The sequence below is a fragment of the Montipora capricornis genome, chromosome 7 (genome assembly GCF_036669925.1).
Source record: "Montipora capricornis isolate CH-2021 chromosome 7, ASM3666992v2, whole genome shotgun sequence".
NCBI classification, from domain to species: Eukaryota; Metazoa; Cnidaria; class Anthozoa; order Scleractinia; family Acroporidae; genus Montipora; species Montipora capricornis.
Genome location: NC_090889.1, coordinates 9586963 through 9606611, shown reverse-complemented (window position 1 = coordinate 9606611; position 19649 = coordinate 9586963). Strand labels below are relative to the sequence as shown.

Below are 19649 nucleotides of genomic sequence, written 5' to 3'. Positions count from 1 at the left end.
GAGGAAGTTTAAGACCTCAGTGAGGCAGATGTACAAGGGTGAACGAGGATTTCTTTTCACTTTCCGAAATGTCCGATAACAGATGGCAGAGAAAATGGCGGATTTCACACTTCGCGCACGCAAGGTATTATGGTTGTGAGGGATCCTTTAACATATCATGCCCACTCCTGGCATTTTTGCTCTCTTTTGTAGAGATTTAAAAAATAATAAAGTTATCACATGTATAATCTTTTAAATCATAGAATAAGACATAAACATCAACGGGCCATCAGGGTCTTAGGAAATAGCATTCCAGTTATCATGAGTTCCCAAGCAAGGGCATATGTGTAGCATATTGAAAATGCAATGGCCAAATATGAACCCCGAAAGCGAAAAGCATTAAAATAACCTAAACGTACGGCAAAATAGCAAGAGGTCGCTAAAACAAACGAGCAAATTAATAACCAGTAATAATATCTCAAGCAATGTTACGAAACAAGGCCAGGGGTTCCATCATGGAGGTTGCATTCACGAGTATTCGGTGGAGTTATACGACAATTTTGTGGTAAAACCGAAGCAAAGTTTTGCACAACCCTCTCAGATATTTGTATTTCACTGGCACTTTGTCGATTTTCTGATGAATTTCACTCAATAATAGGCAGAAACAGGTTTAAATTAAGACCACTTACCTCAACACAAATGCTGACGAATGCGGGAAAATTCACGTAAGTGCATCTCATATGTGAAGTATATGTAATTCAAGACCAAAACCGCTGCACACAGTGATTAATTTCGGATCCTTCACCCAAAGGAACGCGCCGGATCATTGATCTGATGATCCGTTTGCAGATCACTTGAATCCTTGTCGAGAGTCAATTCGATGGATCACTGATCTGAAAAAAGATTTGCTCGAAAGGAACGCCACCAATCAGAAATCCTGATCCGGATCCTCCCAAAGGAATGCACCCTTTGACTCCTTTAACTGCAGGTTAACTTCCATTTTGTCCAATTCTAATTGTTTCTCTCTCAGCACTTTTTGCAGTCTTTTCAAATCATTTTCCAGCTGTTGGACAATGCCTTAATTTTCAATCCTCATTAAAGTCTGCTCCTTATCTCCCGATGCACTTTGGGTACTATTCAACTCTTCTTTAAGCTTTACCACGGCTTCTTTTTGTATTTCATCAACAGTTGCGGAAACAGCCATTAGGTTCTTTTGTGTCTCCTCTAACGTGTGTGTCTTTTCGTTCAAACATCTTTGGATGCTCTCAAGATCTATTTGCTTCTGTTTCATACCATGTTCAGGGCTTTGCTTCGCGCAAACAAGGGACGAAGTTGAAACTTGAAGTTCTCTTTCTTTCTTCTCTAAAGTATTTGACTGATACGTCAACAGCATTTGTAATCTTTCTCGTTCTCCCTGTAATTGCTCTATAGTTTCTTGATGTTTTTTCTCCGTGTTAGCAAAGGCTAACGTCAGGACTTGCAGCTTTGTTTCTGTCTCCTGAAGAGAAAAATTCGTTTGGTTAAACAGTATTTCTGCGTTTTGAAGCTCTTCTTTAAACAGTGATTGTTTCAACATAAACTGTGCTTCCATGCTTGTTAACAAGTCATTGTTTTCCGTCAATTTGAGCTGTAAGTTTTCCATTTCATTTTCCAATCTCCTGACAGCCTCTATATGTTTTGACTCGGTAGTCGCATCATGCACTGATGCTTGCAACTCGCTTGTTGCTTTTGTAAAATAAGTTCCCCGTTGGACACCTCGGCTGTTATCTTGAAATTGTGGTTTCTAGATGTCATGCAGTTGTCTTCGAGGCTTTCGACTCTGAGTTCTAGCATTCTTTCTCGACCCTCACTTAATTTCAAGCATCCCTGTAATGGCTCCAGTTCTTCTCGCAGGTAGCTATAGTCATGTTCCTTCTTTTCCAGGTGAGCCGTCTTTTCCAAATTGTCCATCATAATACTAAGTTCATCAAGCTGGAACTCGTCTTCTCCAAAGTGTCATTATGATACACAAGATCTTCATTATTCATGTTTGCATGGTCAAGCTCGTCCAACAACTCTATAAAAGTCTGTTCCTTCTCCTTCATGTTACATCTCAAATTTGCCAGCTCTCTATCTTTGTATTCCTGTCTGTAAGCTAAACGCTGTACCTCAAGTTTCAACCTAAGGATCCCTCTGGGAAAATTCTCGTTCCAAACTTTGATCAGGTACTGTAGCGAATTCAGCATTCTCTCTCGAACCTGCACTTGTTTTGATACTATTTTTAGTCAGTTCTGATTTGAGCACTTTTTTGTCCTTAAGGGTGTCTACCCTTTCACTTCTTTCTTCCAAGGTAACAGTTTTTCCTGGAATTCGTGGCCTGACTTGTTTGATGGTTTCATGTAACGCTCCGAAGAGGCTGCCTCTTGGTGATGTTTTAGGTCTTGTCTCTTTTACACCTGTGGATTGTTTTGCATGTTGCTTGCATGCAGTTTTAGCTCCATACAGCTGACTAGAAATTGAAATTTGTCACTGCAGTTTTCCTTTAAAATTTGAGTCCAACTTCTTTTTTCCTGTCCTTTGTCCTGTGTGCTGCATTACATCCCATATTTCAGTGCACCTTATACCTTTGTATTTGTGGGTGAAATATAAAACTGTCCTTTGTCCTGTGTGCTGCGGTTGATCCCATAGAATGAGTCTGATACCTTTGCATTTGTGGATGAAATATAAAACTGGCAACAATGAAATTAAACCTACTCAGTTGACCTTTTTGCTGTTTGCTGGGGGCTATCCTACTGAATGACTTTGATACCTTTGCATTTGTGTATGAAAATTAAAAGTGGCAAGAGTAAAAAGAATGCACTCAAGTGTCCTTTGTCCTATGTGCTGGACGGATCCTATTGAATGAGTCTGATGCCTTTAAATATTTGGATGAAATCTAAAAGTGTCAAGGGTCAAATGAATGCTTCTGAGCTGTCCTTTGCCCTGTGTTCTGGGAGTGCTCTTATTGAATGAGTTGGTTTTTTTTATTATTATTATTTTATTTTTTTTATTTACAATTGAAGGGTGGATTTTTATGTTAGGATAAAACGCCTTACGTTATAAATAACTAGAAAGAGAGAGAAAAACAACAGGCAAGTAGGCTTATCGAGTTGGTATGAGCACCCATTTCTTTTTAAAATAGTCTTTCATGTTTTTAATTTTCCTTTCTATTTCGCACTTGAGAACAATTTTGTTCTTAAACCCAGTAATTTCTGGATTAATTTAGCTTCTTCTGCAGTCCCACAAAAACAAAATAATTGAGTAAATTTAGTAAAGGGCATTGTTGCGACATTATTCCATATAAAACATTTTCCAAAGAGAGGTGTACCCGTTGATTGGATAAAAAATGCCAGTAAGACTCAAAATCAGTCCAGAAATGTCTGGAATGTGAACAGTGATAAAAAAAGTGGCTTAAAGTTTCTGACTGAGCCTTGCAAAAACTGCACAGAGCATTCGGTCTAAAACCGATTTTGTGCAATTTTGTGTTAGTGTAGGGTATAGAGGTAAGAACTTTGTATTGAAAGGCCTTGACGTATGATTCGAGGGCAACACGGTGAGGTAAAATAAAAACGTGTTTTATTTGATCAGAAGAAAAATTAAAAATTCTTTGCAGTGTAAGGACTATATAGGGTGGCTGCGCTTTCTTGCCGACAAGAAGTGAATAATAATCTTTTGATTTCTTGTCTTGTGTAGAGGCAGAAGCTACACCTCACCGAAACACACGTCTGTCCACCTCGGCCATCTCGCCCCATCCCTCTCAGTTTCCTCAGTGTCGTCATCTGATTCACTTTCGGACATAGAGTCATCTGTGCCCTGGTTCTTGTCATTTGGCACAGATGACTCTATGTCCCTTCAATGTTCATAATCCTGTGGGACGTAAAAGAACCTGCACACTTGTCGCAAAGAGTAGGGCATGTAGTTCCCGGTGTTGTGGTCTGTCTTCTGTGACGTATAATGGTTGGGAGGGTAAATGCTCGGAGATATTAGCTACACCAAGGTACTCTAAAAATCCGAGGGTAAATAAAGATATATGATATGATGATGTGATTGTCACTTCGTAAGACAACAGACCCATCAGCAACCTCATAAGTGCTATTGTTCACAGAATATTCGGAGACACCAGTCACATCAACATCACTATTAGGAAGAAAAATATATATTGAAAAAAAGTAATTTCATTTTAGTCCTGTAATATATTTGCAGAGTTGACTCAATTTTTCACATTGTATGATGCTTGCAATGTAAAGGTGACAGAAACTGCATCCTGGGTAAAACTATTTCTAACTAACTCAAAATAAAAAGCCTGGGAAAATTTATTAAATGTCTTTTTGCAAACGGCAATACTGTAAATAAGAAAAGTCAAGCATACACAATGAGTACAAAAACATGTTACGGGGCTCCTATATTCCATCATTTGTATTTTTCATAATTTCATAATTTCTATTATTATTATCAGTCAAGTTGAATGTGTACAAAGTAAGAACACATAGATAAATCAAGGATACAGAAACAAGAGTAAACACTGAGCATACCTTGTATTACCAGCAGCCTCCAAGTACTGATTAGGCGATAGAACAGAAGTAGGGATTGGTTTTATGGAGGTGGAGGTTGACAGAGGATCCCCTGTAAAACAGTAAAGCAAAAACAACAGAAATAATATTAAGTACTGTTGTTCGGTTCTTTACCGAATTAAGGCAAAACGTTGTGTTATTTCCTATTTCAACTAACACGAAATGTTCCACATTAAAGAAATGACCTAGCAGACATTCAGTGGACGCAAAACAGGACACATTTCTCACCTTCAATATGGCGACGGCATTTGGAAGGAGTACGTTCTTTTTCTTTAGATCTCTTTCTCTTCGAGCACGATACAACTGGATCATTCTCCCTAAAAGAAAGGCATTCTGAATAAAACTAATCAAATGACATTTTAAAACGTTTTCCTACTAAACAATAGTTCCAGTAAAAAGCAGTAGTCGAGAGTACTGACCTTCTCCGCCATTCGAGTGAAAGGAGATGTCTTGCAAACTCGGAGTCACTCGAGTAGCCACATTTGATCTAAGAAGATACCCATGACGAGTACACAATGTTATCTAGGTTAATCCGTCGGTGTCCTTTTTGCCAAATCCTATCACACTCCTTTTTGGAAGAGTATATTCCCTTTCGTCCACTTCCAGGACGATGGCCACCACGGTCAGACATGATGACACATCAACTGCCGGCTAGCAGTATGTTGCAAATACACCAACAAATGTACAGTATAGATATTGGTTGAGGTCACACTTAGCAGTTCACTAAGGTAAAAACCCTTAACTATGGTATAAAAAAGGTAAGCAAAGTTTACTATGGTAAACCGCATAAGCTGACTTTTACATTTCCCAGACGTTTCCCTGTCACAAGAGTGCTACTCAAATGTCGAGTTGACAGACAGGACTTTTTCGAGTTCCGTCGCGTGAGTCTTAACACAACAACTTAATATATTTCGTGACTGCGCCATGGATCGTGAACGTGTTGTAGCGTCGATTGTGGCTCTATTGTTTCTTATCGTTGCAATCCGTAAAGCTCAGAGATTTAGATTTCTGGCTCTTTACCTTGTTTTTGAAACGAGGCAATTTGATCTCACCAATGCTCTTCTCACGACCAGAATTAAGAGATTACAAAAGCGAAGAAGAAGGAGAGGAGCTTTAGCAAGACGGAGGAGAGTGGCGGGGGTATATCCGAGACCACAAGGATGGTTTGAAGAAATGTATGAAAATCCCGTCATGTTTTCGTTATTCGTTAAAAGATTGTGAGAGAAGGAGATAGAAAGCGCATGTATATAGAGGGCACACGCAAATTCAGCAGTCACGAAATGCTTCTCAAAATCATGACAAGATGTCACCTAAATAAACAAAGTTTAGATAAACGCTAGATAAACCACGCTTTTTCAGATGGTTTTACTATAGTAAACTTTGCTTTCATCCGACCGCCGTTGCTAACGCAACAAACTAGAATTGCATTTACCATGGTAAAGTGAGAAAAGCCGGTCACATTGAAAAACCCATTTACCATGGTAAACTTTCGTTTACTATGGTAAAAAAAGCTCAAGTGTGACCTCAACCATTATTTCGATTAAATTTTTGGCTTTGTGAGAGATCAAAGATCGGTGGCAACGATAAGACCCAATATAATATAACGACTTCACTCTACGACTAAATTGAGAAAACTTGCCTGTTTAATCAAACTATTACAGCGTTACTGCACATGCGCAAGATCCGTGACACTGTTCCTTTAATGACAACCCAGATTCTATATTAATGGCGGCTTGGGAGTGTCTAGAAAGTAGTTCATAATTCTGTACTGCACTTAGCTGATCAAAACACTTCCCAAGAATGGCACAGTGATCATTTATGTTTTATGTTCACTGAGAAAACTATGAAAGTCACATCTCAAGATGGCATGTTTTCTCTCCTGATGTGGAACAGGATCGCTACAGCCGAACACCAGGAAGACGCAGCTTGACACTTCTTGATGGTACGACTGTTGGAGCAACTTTACTGCGAACCATGTGACACCTACAATAAAAGCTTAGAAGCCCATAAGACGAAATATTACCGGGAAAAAGCCGAACAAGCCGACAAAACCAAACTACTGAAAATTGTTCGTGGTCTATTTCATAAAACAAAGGACGAATTACCATCTCATACGACTTTAGAAGTTCTTGCTGATGACTTTAACAAATCTTTTCGAAATAAAATCCTTCTCATAAGAAACAACCTTCACAGAAACAAAGAATCACTACACACACCAGCTACGTCTGATTCATTCTATCTGCCTGAAGGTGAAATGATAAAGAAAGTCATTGGAATGCTGAGACCGAAAACCTGCACACTAGATCCAATCCCTAATCACTTAACCCTTTCACTACTAGAGGCTTTGGTGGCTAATCCCATGCTATTCCTGGAGCATAATGAGGCCATCATGGACATTTTTACTCCCAAATGAAACATACAGTACTGTGCAAAAGTAATGCAAACGAAATTCGACGAAATTCGTTCTTTGTTCACTGTGAATTTTTGGGGAAGTTCGTGAATATTTCAGAACGAAAATGCAGCGTGTTTTTCGGTAGAACGAAACGTGAGGGCGACGTATTTTCGTTAATGGTAACAAAAATTCAGGCGTACGATTATTCAAACTAACAAAATACAGATTCTAGTAGCGTAAATTCGATCTAGCGAAATTTCATGACTAGAGTTAAATGAAAAGTGTGACATTAACGACAATAGGGAGCTTAAGATGCGGACGTTTTCGCGGTGACGGCGACGTGACAGCCCAGGTGGACTGGGCCAGAGGTTGCCGTTCTCGCGCCAAAATTAATTTGCTTAAGATTCTCATGACGGTGTCCGAGACTTCGTCGAGTACATCGGCTGTACTTTCTGAGATTCAATCGCTTTTGTTTGTAACATGGCCGCATTTGAAGATTTTCGACAACTTCTCATTCTTTACTACGACGCTAATTTGATCAACGATGAAGATTTCGTTCTCCTTTACGACATGTTTCCGTCGAGAAATCCAACTTTTCCTTACTACGAGTACGCTTGCTTTGACCTGAACAACATGAGTGAGGCAGAGTGTAAGGCCGAATTTAGGTGTGAGAAAAAAGACCTTCCGACTCTGGCAGAAGCCTTGCAGATCCCACCTACCTTCAAACTACGCCAGGGAAGCATAGTAAGTGGAATGGAAGGCCTTTGCATACTCCTAAGACGGCTCGCCTATCCTTGTAGATTTGGCGACATGGTACCTCGTTTCGGCAAACCAGTACCGGTGCTATCCATGGTCACAAATCATGTGATTGATTATATTTACACCATCCATGGACATCGCATAACCCGGTGGAATGACGCACTGCTTAACCCACCTGCATTGGATACTTATGCTCGATCAGTTCACGCTAAAGGGGCTGCTCTCCAGAACTGTTTTGGCTTTGTTGATGGCACTGTGAGACCTATAGCCAGACCAGATGAGCACCAGAGGATGATGTATAATGATCATAAACGGGTGCTCGCCATTAAATTCCAATCTGTTGCCTTACCGAATGGATTGATCGCAAACCTTTACGGCCCCGTAGGTAAAGATCTTTTTAACTTGCTCTTATTTATAACTAAATGTCAGGTTTATGAAAATAGCAACTCAAACGGAAAAGGTACAAACATGGTTTCGGAGGGTAGTTGTTTCCCCCTTCAAGTGTCTGTTTTATAGTATAATCTACGACAAACGCCTGTAGTGATCAGGGCAATGAAAGGTTGATCTCATGACACCATTTTACAGAAGCGTTGCATGATGAAAAACAATGATATTCCATGAAACAAACCTAATACTTTTAACTTCTTCTTCCAGAGGGCAAAAGGCATGATGCAGGTATGCTGGCAGAATCTGGTCTCTTGCATGACTTGGAACGCCATGCATTTTCGACAGGGGGTCAGCCTCTATGCATATATGGGGATCCTGCATATCCCCTCAGGGTTCACCTGCAAGGACCATTCCAAGGTGCTGCTCTCACACCTCAGATGGAGATGTTCAATGGATCCATGAGCTCTGTTCGAGTGTCAGTGGAGTGGCTATTTGGAGACATTTTAAACTATTTTAAATTCCTTGATTTTAAAAAGAACCTAAAAGTTGGCTTAAGTAATATTGGTAAAACATATGTCGTATGTGCTCTCATGCGAAATGCCCTAACATGCCTATATGGTAATCAAACCTCAGAATTTTTTGAATTAGACCCCCCAAGCCTCCAGGAGTATTTCAGGTGACCTAAAACATTCGCTATATTTATTCGGTTACTGCCTGGTCACACAACTGGTCAACACTTTCCTCCCAGAATCAGCCCTGGGGGGTGGGGGGAGGGGGTGGTGGTACTTTAGGATTTTTTGTGGGGGAGTGTCCTGCTGGGACCCTGGAATCCTTAATCTATACCAGAGCTAGTTCAGCTGAATTTTGCTACCTTCTACTAGACTTAACTTCCCAAAATCCCTTTGCCACTATCCTAGAGTAGCTTTTCGGCTAAGTTGGGTAAATTCAAACTTGTCGATTTGATTTTTAGTTTTAGTGGCAATTCCTGGTTTCCCTAATCTAGACTAAAACCTCCCCGCCCACCCCACCCCCCCTGCTTTGGGAAACAGCACAACCTATCAAAGATCATACATTGTATTATACAAAGCAGACATATTGTTCCACAAAAAATGAAAGCAGTTGTTACTATGGCATCCACTTATACGACAAATGGCATGCCATTTAGTTCAATGCTCAGTTGTTCAAAAGTCAGATAGTGTTATCCAGCACATAAATCACTATAACGATTTCTTTAGAGGAGGAGCACTTTCCGCCATTTGAACAACTGGGCCCAGTTTAATGCTGATAAAGGCAAGTACTTTCAAAGTTGAAGCATCTCTAATATCAAGTTTAACAAGGTATACATTGTTTACACAAATGTAAGTATTGAAGAAATAAACCTTTTCACAATACAATAATTTTTGTCAGTTCAAAAAATCAAATCAAATTTATATTTTGCAAGGTAGTCAGGGCTTTCAATAATCACTTGACTCAATTTAATATATGACATATTTTCATAGCCTGTATTCTGATAGGGTAATCACCTGATTGACACATGCATAATACAGCTAAATTCAAACTGGATCAATGAAACTAAAAAAAAATGTGATTATGATAATGATAACTCAACAATCAACTACCACTCTAGCAGAAATGGAGTTAAAAGAACAGTTGAATGCAAAATTATGTCACTAACAAGAGAAAAATTACAATGGTGCCATAGTTGAAAAAGAGAAGTTGCAATAAAAAAATGTTAACGCTTTTCCTTGGGAGCCAACCTCTCAATCAAAGCTAACATAGCCTGTGATTGCTGCTGCTGCTGGTTTAACATAGACTGCATAAACTGTAGTGTTTGCTGTTGGTTTCTTTGCTGCTGTCTATGCTGTTCTTCTTGTTGTTGCTGAATAATCTTTAGCATATCTTGCTGCATTTTTGTTTGCTGCTCTGATATACGAGATCCTCTTGCCTCTTCCTGCTTTCTTATTTCAATTTCTTCTCTTTTTAATGCCATCTCTTCTTCTGCTTTCTTTTGCAAGTATCCAATAGCATCTCCTGTACTTTTCCTGCTTTTCTTTGCTGGAACCACTCCATTTGTTTTCTCCACTCGTTTTTGAGTTTCTCCCATGGTTTCCATTGCCTTGTACCGCATTTCTTCAGCAGTTGCCTTCTCTTTCTGAAGGCTTTGCTTTTTGTTGCCAGTCGAAGGCTTATTTTTAGCTTCTTCCTCTTTTTCACACAGCTCCTCCAGCAGAGTATCTATCTCTTGTATTTCTGGACTAATACCACTTGCTCTTTCTTCTTCCCTATTTTTTGCTTTGAATTTGGACATTAGAAGATTGAACCTATCTCTCAACGACCTTTTGTTCACATTGAATTTGCATTGGGTGAGGTTATTGAGTCTTGTGGCAATCTCATCCCACAATTTTCCTCTCTCCGGGCTCCCCTTTCTGGTTTCAAAAAGATCTGATCCCCTGACCTCTCTCAAGAATAATGTATCATGTTGATTTGTCCACTCCATTGTGCTGAAAGAGGGAATTAAAGTTTATTTTAGCACTTTATTTAAAAAACGGTGGAAACAGTAGTTTTCCTCTTCCAGACTGAGTCCTTGTATTGATTTATTGAATATTTGCTGGATGAAATTGTTCTGTTTAATACGCACTGTACGTATCCACATAAATTATTGCTCTAGATTCACAGCACTTCATCGAAGAAATATTTCCAAGTGTGGTTATACAAGCCTTAAGAGCACATTTACATATTGATGAGCTATGTAGTGGATTTGTTGGCTAAGTGTGAAAAAATTCAAAACAAAATATTTATCTCTGCACTTTTTAGCAGCCTCCAGAACTCCAAAATTCTTTATCGCCTCAGAAAATTCGGATTCAATATGTTACTAAGAAATAAAAAAATGTATTGGAGTCAGTAAAATATATTATATATATAATCGTTTTACAAGAAAGAATTCGTTGAACGTAACAGCTTATTTATCTTTACAGACTGACTTAGATTGTTTTGTCTTCACTGAACTAGCTTCAGAGTCTTCGGTCATTTTCCTGAGTTTTATCTGTGAAGAGAGCACAAAAAGCCGCTAGAGTTACTTGGCACATCCCCAGGTGGGTTGTGCTAATAAAGAAACTGAAAAAAAAGCAAGGAATGAAGAATACAAGAAAGAAATACCGGTATAAATACTCACGTTTTCACTGCGACGGCAAAATCCCCAAACTGACGTCGCCGACGTGAGGGCGACGGCGGGAATGTTGGAAATCGCATGCGCAGTTAAACTCGCCCCAATCCTAATCGGTCTTTACGTCGCCGTCGCGTCGAAAACGTCCTTATCTTAAGCTCCCTAATATTACAACGAACGCGACAACTAAACGCTCATCCTGAATCCGCTGTGTGAACTGCAAACAGTATCGAATGCTTGGCTGTGACGAGCGTTATTTTGTTTACAGTGTTCAGTGTAAATCCAATACAGTCAGCGGGTATTCTTTTTTTTTGAAAACTTTATGTTTATTTCAGTGGCTTGAAATGTTAGTTAAGTTTCAAACTTGGGTATACAGATTGAGAATAACGGCTTCTTTCAAGAAAACAATTCCAGATAAGCCAGTGCCAGTGGAAAATGACTGGCGGCGGTTGAATAGAGATCACGTGTACTGTCACGACCAGCTTACCGGTAAATGTTTCATGTACCTTTTGTTGCCAGACTTGTTTTGTTGTGTCGTTTTTGTTTTGCAGCAAGCTGTATTTTGAGTCCATATCCCTTTACTTCCATTTCGGATCGTCGGCACATGCCTCTTAATTGCGTGCCTTCTGCATCGCTATAGATCGTTTTGACTGTCACGCAATAAAAAAATAAATTGAAAACCATCCAGTGGAAAAAGTCAAGAATTCGTGATGTTGTAGAAGATAAATGAAGAAGACACTTCTCCAAGTTTTAGCCCCGTGCGTTTCTCCAAACTTCAGATATTCGTCGAAATGTTTTGCAGAAATTTACAGAGCCCAGTATGAAAACGCCATGTTGGTGCACATCTGTGGTGCACCAATATGGCGGCCGGAAAATAGTGTCAACATCTGTTACTTACTTTGGCTATCTAGGTGAGTGATCATCTGTACTGAACAGACAGTTATTTACTTAAGCACTTTTCCTAATGCTTTAAATTCTAAAAAGGCTCAAAACCATGAGATAAATATATATTTCTCAATAAACTTGATCGTCGATCGCCTCGTGCCACGCACCGCTATAACTCAGAAATTCAAAATGCTCTGGTTTCCAAACGAAGCACGCTATTGAGCTTTAAAATTGCAAATGGATACAAATTTACCGCCTCTTATGCCTGATGAGGATAAAAACTTTCGTGGCTCTTTAGTTTTGGATTTAGAAAATGATGACGTCACGTGAAAACGATCTATAGAGCTCGAGTTGAGCGAACCTTCAACTTCCAACTCATAATCTTCCATTTCTGAGACTTCAATCTGAACTGGAAGACAGTCTGAAGTCATACGATGCCATTTCTTGATCAACAAGTATGCTGATAACAAATGCAGCCGAATGAAAATTGTTTTCACCGGAACACGAGCAGTCGCAACGAAAACTATGACACTATGACACTTTGCGTTCACTTGTTTTTGTTTAAAGTTGTTGTAGAATTAAGCAATTCGAATCAAACTAACGAAAATTCAAAGAGTATGCTTCTGTAAATTCGAGATCTTTTACCGAAAGTTTAAAGTACCCTTCGAAAAATTTGAAGTGCACCAACGGAAATTCAAGGCAGGCATGGAAATTTCATGCGCATTTCGGTCGAACTTTCGTCCGGAACCAAGAAGTTTTGCGGTGTTTCGTTCAGAGTTCTTAGAATTTTCGTTTGTTCTCGGCAAAATTCATCGAAATTCGACGAATTTCGTTTGCATTACTTTTGCACAGTACTGTATATGCTCAGTAGTTACCGGAACATTTTGTGAGACAATAAAATACACAAAATTGAAGTTGAAACGTGAGTTTACTTATATCAAATACTTGATTTGAGCACAATATACAAATTTTAAAAATAATTGTTGCTGAATTCATGACTTTCTTAAAATTTCAAATTTACCTCCATATTGCGAACAGTAACATATCCAATTAAAGCCAAGAAATAACAATATATGTTGAACCCTGTTTTCTATTTACACTCATCAACTGCAAGATCATATAGGGTTAAAATTTGCTTTTTAAATCCTGATTTGAGCTTATAAGTTTGGATTTCAATCACTATGAAATTCATTGTGGCATGATGAGCGGCAAAGAGCAACTTTGCAAATCTTGCACTCGTAGCTAGTTTCGACCCTGTGACTTTTTGGCGTTTTGCGTTTCATTTTACTGCACTGCATACACGTTCGCTTTCTTCCTTCTACACGAACGGAGACATGGTCGGCTGGACTAACAGCACAGCTTGGACCAGTTGGTATTGGCCCTCTTGCGGCGCGTTTTCTTTGACTGAAACCATTGATAAGTTGTTCCGCAAGTTGGCGTTTGAATGGAAGTAATGCTCTTTTTGTCTTTCCTTGTGACGCACGGTAGAAGTTTTCAAGCACAAAGGCATTGCTCACAGACAAATTAAAAGCAAACCAGAATAAATATTTGTACCACTTGCATGATTGCCAGCCAGAAGCGTAAAATGAACGAAGTTGATCGGCACAATCAACACCTCTTATGTTGGCGGTGTAAACATCAGCCACCTTCGGTTTTGTAATGTGTGTGCGTTGACCACGCACAGTTCTTTCAACTTGTCTACCTGCTTCCATAGGTGAAACATTAGTTGAAAGAAAAGAAACATCTCTCTTGTCGTGCCATTTTGTGTAAACAAGAGTGCCCTTTTGTGCCTGCTCAACTTCTCCTTGTTTCAATTTGTTTTTGGAACATGGAGGCAAGTCTTTGCGGTTTGGTCGAACAGTCCCACACGCGTAAGTGTTTTGGTCGTGCAAGTGCTCAAACAGACGAGTTGAGGTAAAAAAATTGTCACAAAATACATGTCTATTTTTGTTCAGAAACGGTTCAGCCATTTTCATTACCACGTCGTATCCCAGACCATGAATTCTCTGCTTTCCATCCTCCGAACCAAGGTAAACATCAAAGTTCACAACGTAACCGTTGCTCGCATCGGCAGCCATCCAATCTTTGATACCATACTTGGTTGGTTTTGCCGGTAAATATTGTCGGAAAGCAAGGCGACCTTTAAAAGCTATCATTCCTTCATCCACAGATAAACATTTTGAAGGTTCATAGATACTTTTCGCCTTTTCAAGAACGCTGTTTAGAACCCGCCGCACTTTGTAAAGCCGGTCATAGTTGGCGTCTCCCCTCTTCGGTTTGGCAGATGAATCATTGAAATGAAGATACTGTGCTAGTTCTTCAAAACGATTTTTTGTCATGACCGACTTTATACCAGTATTTCCAATAAATGGATCGAGTCGCTTTCCATTTCATGATCTCCATTGCTCTCTAACTTGCTATCAGAAACTTCTTCATCACTATTTTGGATTGAAAACCCTTCAAAATCAATATCTGAACCATCTGAATCGTCAACATTGTCTGCATCAATACCAAAAATCGCCCTAAACTCATCGAGACCTATAGGTTCAGGTTCTGCCATTACAGCATTCGCATGTGACAAAGTAGAAATTTTGAGCGTCTCTCTCTCTTCCCTCTTAATGAAAATTTATGCGCAGTGTGTTGAATGTGATTGGTCAAGATCTCAAACAACAATAGCCCACGTGTTTGAGCACATTCTCCTTTACGTAGGGTCAGGAGGGTGAAAAGAATTGAGGTCTATTGATATGGCCGCTTTCTGCCGCTCTAGGAAAAATGTCACCTTTCCAGTCGGCCGCTTTTGGCCGCTTTAGTAGTGAAAGGGATAATTATATAATTATTAATAAATAAAGACAACTTACCTACTTTGGTACTGACAATATCTAACATTGTCAGAACATCACTATCAAAAGGAATTTTTCCACAGTCTCTAAAAATATCTCACATAAGACAAAAGCTGAAGAAAACAGACCTTGACAAAGAACTTTTCACTAACTACAGGCCAATTGCAAACATCGCTTTCATGAGCAAAGTAATTGAAAAGACTATTGCCTTACAAGTGCAGGCATACTTAAATGGCAATCAACTATTACCATCTCTTCAATCAGGGTACAGACAGTACCACTCTACTGAGACAGCTTTATTGAAAGTCACAAATGACATCTTGATGACCATTGACTCTAGACGCGACGCAATTCTCATCCTGCTGGATTTGTCTGCAGCGTTTGATACGCTCGATCACAACATCTTGATCAAGAGACTGTATTCCTATTTCGGATTCTCTGGTTCAGTTTTACAATGGTTTTCGTCTTACATTAAAGATCGTGGTCAATCCGTTGTAATTGGCGATGTAATATCATCACCACAAAAGCTTGACTATGGAATTCCACAAGGGTCCATAGTTGGACCGCTTCTATTTACACTTTACACGGCTCCTCTTCAACAAGTCATCCTACGTCATAACTTGGAATGCATGTTCTATGCAGATGACACTTAGCTTTACATCGCTGTTAATCCTAAAGATCCATCACCAGCTTACGAGGCACTACATAACTGCATTCAGGATGTCATTACTTGGAATACAAGCAACATACTGATGTGCAATCCTGAAAAGACCGAAGTAATTTATTTCTCATCAAAGTTTAATAAAAATCTCACTATCAATCAAGTGTTTTCTCTTAATAACAAAGACATAGAAATTCGTGACAAAGTACGTGACCTTGGAGTGATTTTAGACAAAAATCTTTCACTGTCCAATCATATCAACGAAGTCTGTAAAATAGTAACACTAACAATACGGTCAATTGGCCGCAAAAGAAAATACCTATCTGCCGATAGTTTGAAGCGTCTTGTAAACACTTTGGTGACATCTTGCACTGATTACACTAATAGCATACTGTACGGTTCGACTGACTATGACCTGAATAAACTTCAACACCTCCAGAACACTGCAGCACGCCTAATCACGAAGAAGGATGACCACGTAACGCCAATACTAGACGAACTTCATTGGCTACCAATCCGATACCAAATACAATTCAATATCCTGCTTCTCGTGTATAAATGTCTTCATGGATTAGCTCCTCAGTACCTTACTGAACTGATCAAACTTCGCTGTCCTCCACGTATACTCCGCTCAAGTAACCGTCTAGTATTAGAAAAACCAATAATCAACATGGTTTCTTATGGTCAACGAGCTTCTGGCTACCCCGGACCGGAACTCTTGAACACCTTTCCAGATCATATAAAAAACTCTAAATCAGTAAATGACTTTTAAAAAAAAAATAAAAACCTACTTTTTTCAATTAGCATTTAAATAAGTATTTATATGAACATCTATCAGTCCATATGATTAGAGCAGTATAGGTAGTATATTTTTACTGATATACATATTTTTATAGATTTCCGTTTACATATACATTTTTTACCTTATTGTAAGCGCATTGAGATTTTTAAATGCGCCTATAAGAACTTTCTTTATCGTTATTATTATTATTGACTGTATAGTTCAGATCGGAGACTGTCGATGCAATGTTAAACGATAAGTTGGTCTCAGAGTACAAATCAAGTCCCAGGAAGGCACTTTTCAGGCTTGAAGACGGATTTCTAGTAGCATAGCTTTCAATAAAGTACCACAAAGCAAGAATGTCTGTTTATCTTTAGACGCTTAATTGTGAAACGGTATCGGCAATCCTAATTAATTTGCCAAGAAGCCACAGCAGTTCAGTAATATTCAAATAATCATTTCACACAGCTCCAGTCATATGAAAGGCAGGTGCAATCTCTCGTTATTCATTATGAATGGAAGACACATCGCAAGGTAGTCCAGAATTGCTTCATAGTTCAGCTGGTAGAGCATGAACAGACCAAGTGTGATTCATAGTTCAGTTGGTAGATCATTGAAATGGAAGTGATGTAAGAAAGCCAAGGTGACAATGTTTGCATATGTTTTGTAGGTAAGTTCGTAGAACCTTGAGAGAGAAACTATGTCTGAAGCCAAGGTGACAATAGGAGGCAGTGTGGTCCAGTGGTTAGGGCACTTGCCTTGAGATCCGGAGATCCCGTGTTCAAGACTCGCTCTGACCATTCGTTGAATTTGATCCTGGTAGTCCCTGGTTGGACTTCCCAGCTGCACTTGTAAATAGCCAACTGGTTTGCCTCGGGCCAGTTGGGATTCTTAACATTTGTTTTCTTTTGTCGTTTCCTTGTGTTTCATTGGCCCTGAAAAGCCCTTGTGGGGAGTGGTCAATTAAGTATGTATTGTATTGTACAATGTTCGCAATTAATTTATAGATCAGTTTGCAGAACCTTGAGAGAGAAACAATGTCTGAAGGCCGAGGTGACAATGTTCGCATGTGGTTCACAGATCAGTTCGTAGAACCTTGAGAGAGAAACAATGTCTGAAGGCCGAGGTGACAATGTTTGCATTTGCTTCACAGATCAGTTCATAGAATCTAGAGAGAGAAACGATGTCTGAAGGCCAAGGTGACAATGTTTGCAATTGATTCATAGAATAGTTCTTAGAACCTTGAGAGAGAAACGATGTCTGAAGGCCAAGGTGACAATGTTCGCAATTGATTCATAGATCAGTTCGTAGAACCTTGAGAGAAAAGGATGTCTGAAGCCAAGGTGACCATGTTCGCAATTGATTGAAATATCAGTTTGTAGAACCTTGAGAGTGAAACGATGTCTGAAGGCCAAGGTGACAATGTTTGCAATTGATTCATAGAATAGTTCTTAGAACCTTGACAGAGAAACGATATCTGAAGGCCGAGGTGACAATGTTCGCATTTGCTTCACAGATCAGTTTCTAGAACCTTGAGAGAGAAACGTCATCTGAAGGCCGAGGTGACAATGTTCTCATTTGCTTCATAGAACCTTAAGAGAGAGAGATGATCTCTGAAGGCCGAGGTGACAATGTTCACAATTGATTTATAGATCAGTTCGTAGAACCTTGAGAGAGAAACGATGTCCGAAAGCCAATGGGACAATGTTCAGATTTGCTTCATGGTTAGCTGGGGGAGCATTTACAGGTAACCGATGTCAGAATATCAAGGAAACAATGTTGGAGTCTACTTCATACATCAGTTGGTAGGGAAACGATGTCGGAAAGCCAAGTTGACACAGACCCACTTTGCTTCGATTCATAGATCAGTTGGTAGAGTATTGCAAATTACCTTTTGTAAGAATACCAGGAACATATGACATATTGTGCATGAGACCAGGTGCGTGTGCTGCTTGCGTTGCAAGTTCAGTATTTCGTCTCCCCGAGCTCCTTTTTTTTTTTCTTCTTCATGTTTTAATGTTTTTTTTTTTTAGATTTTTCATGTCAATTATTCTGCCATATTAGTCCTTTGTTTACACCTCAGTTAGATAAGTAGATCCAAGAGCTCCAGCATCAACTCGGCACGCAGTTTTGTAGCATCCTGGTACGTCCAAGAAAATGAATCTGTTTTTCTATTACAAACATTGCATATAGCGCAAATTACGCCACGCCACAGCTCCCACAACCCTCTTGTGATCCAGTTACAGCGGAAGGTTGATCCGGCAGTAGAATAATAAACCTCCTAATGTCGCACCAGCTTGAGGGATTGAACTTATCATTGCCAGTTGTTTGGAAAATGATATCGATTATTCTATTTGCATTCTGTTTGCGTTCTTTTGGTATTGGGCAGTGGTAGCCATCATCAAAGAACACTGTTTTGTTCTTTATTGAAAAAATTGCGAGTCCCCAGTGGCACGAGTTCATGTGGACAGGCAAGAACATGTTCACCACGCTTTCCTTCAATTTTAGGGAAAGGAATGTGTCTCTCTCATGAGCAGCCGTTATTGGGGAGGAGCGTTGCGTGATGACCCTAATAACGGCTGCGAAGGAGACTAATACTCGTGAGCCATCACAAAAATACGTAATACATCACTATTATTAGAGCATAAATATGATGGTGTATGTGTTGTATCTGAGTAGTTGGACAGTGCGTGCCACCACACAGACTTAGTGTACTATGTTAGTTGCATTTTCAAAAAGGGCGTTTGATATTAATTTAAGAAGTTCATTTCAGGTATTCCTTTCTCGAATTGTGTTATAGATATGATTGCTTCTTGAAAATACTGACTGGAGTGGCACTATTAAATTATGTACAGTGAATAGAGGTAACAAGACTGAGTGACGTAATTCGGTATGCAACCATGTTAAAAATGAGATGATTTACTTTAGAATCATTTGTGTGATTACAGACTGAACTGCACCCCACTCAAAACTATTACCGCTGTGCGCGCCACATAATTTATCGGTACCCTTCAAATCTAACATGACTTAAATTGCCATGGAAGTGCTAATGCACCACTTGTCCTCTCTCCTTCCTGTCTCCTCCCTATCTCCTTTTCTTTGCTCTTTTCTCCTTCTTGTCTTGTTCCCTGTGTACTGCCCTCCAACAAATTTTCGCTGAGGGGCAGCCCTTGGCCTTGTAGCCTTGCCCACAGCAATTGATCAAGAAAGTAC

The 19649-nt window shown here is 39.5% G+C and overlaps 2 protein-coding genes across 2 annotated transcripts; both read right to left on the bottom strand.

The window, feature by feature from the left end:
* Positions 1-9429: 9429 nt before the first annotated feature.
* Positions 9430-11312, bottom strand: LOC138057438 (uncharacterized). The gene is made up of 3 exons (XM_068903460.1): positions 11279-11312; positions 11088-11149; positions 9430-10607 (listed from the first exon to the last, which is right to left on the bottom strand). Exons 2-3 carry the CDS (start codon positions 11132-11134, stop codon positions 9839-9841), a joined length of 816 nt encoding a protein of 271 aa, XP_068759561.1. The 5' UTR covers positions 11135-11149; positions 11279-11312; the 3' UTR covers positions 9430-9838.
* A 2014-nt stretch (positions 11313-13326) lies between these two features.
* On the bottom strand, positions 13327-14493 carry LOC138055549 (piggyBac transposable element-derived protein 4-like). The gene has a single exon (XM_068901459.1). It carries the CDS (start codon positions 14491-14493, stop codon positions 13327-13329), a length of 1167 nt encoding a protein of 388 aa, XP_068757560.1.
* Positions 14494-19649: the final 5156 nt, after the last annotated feature.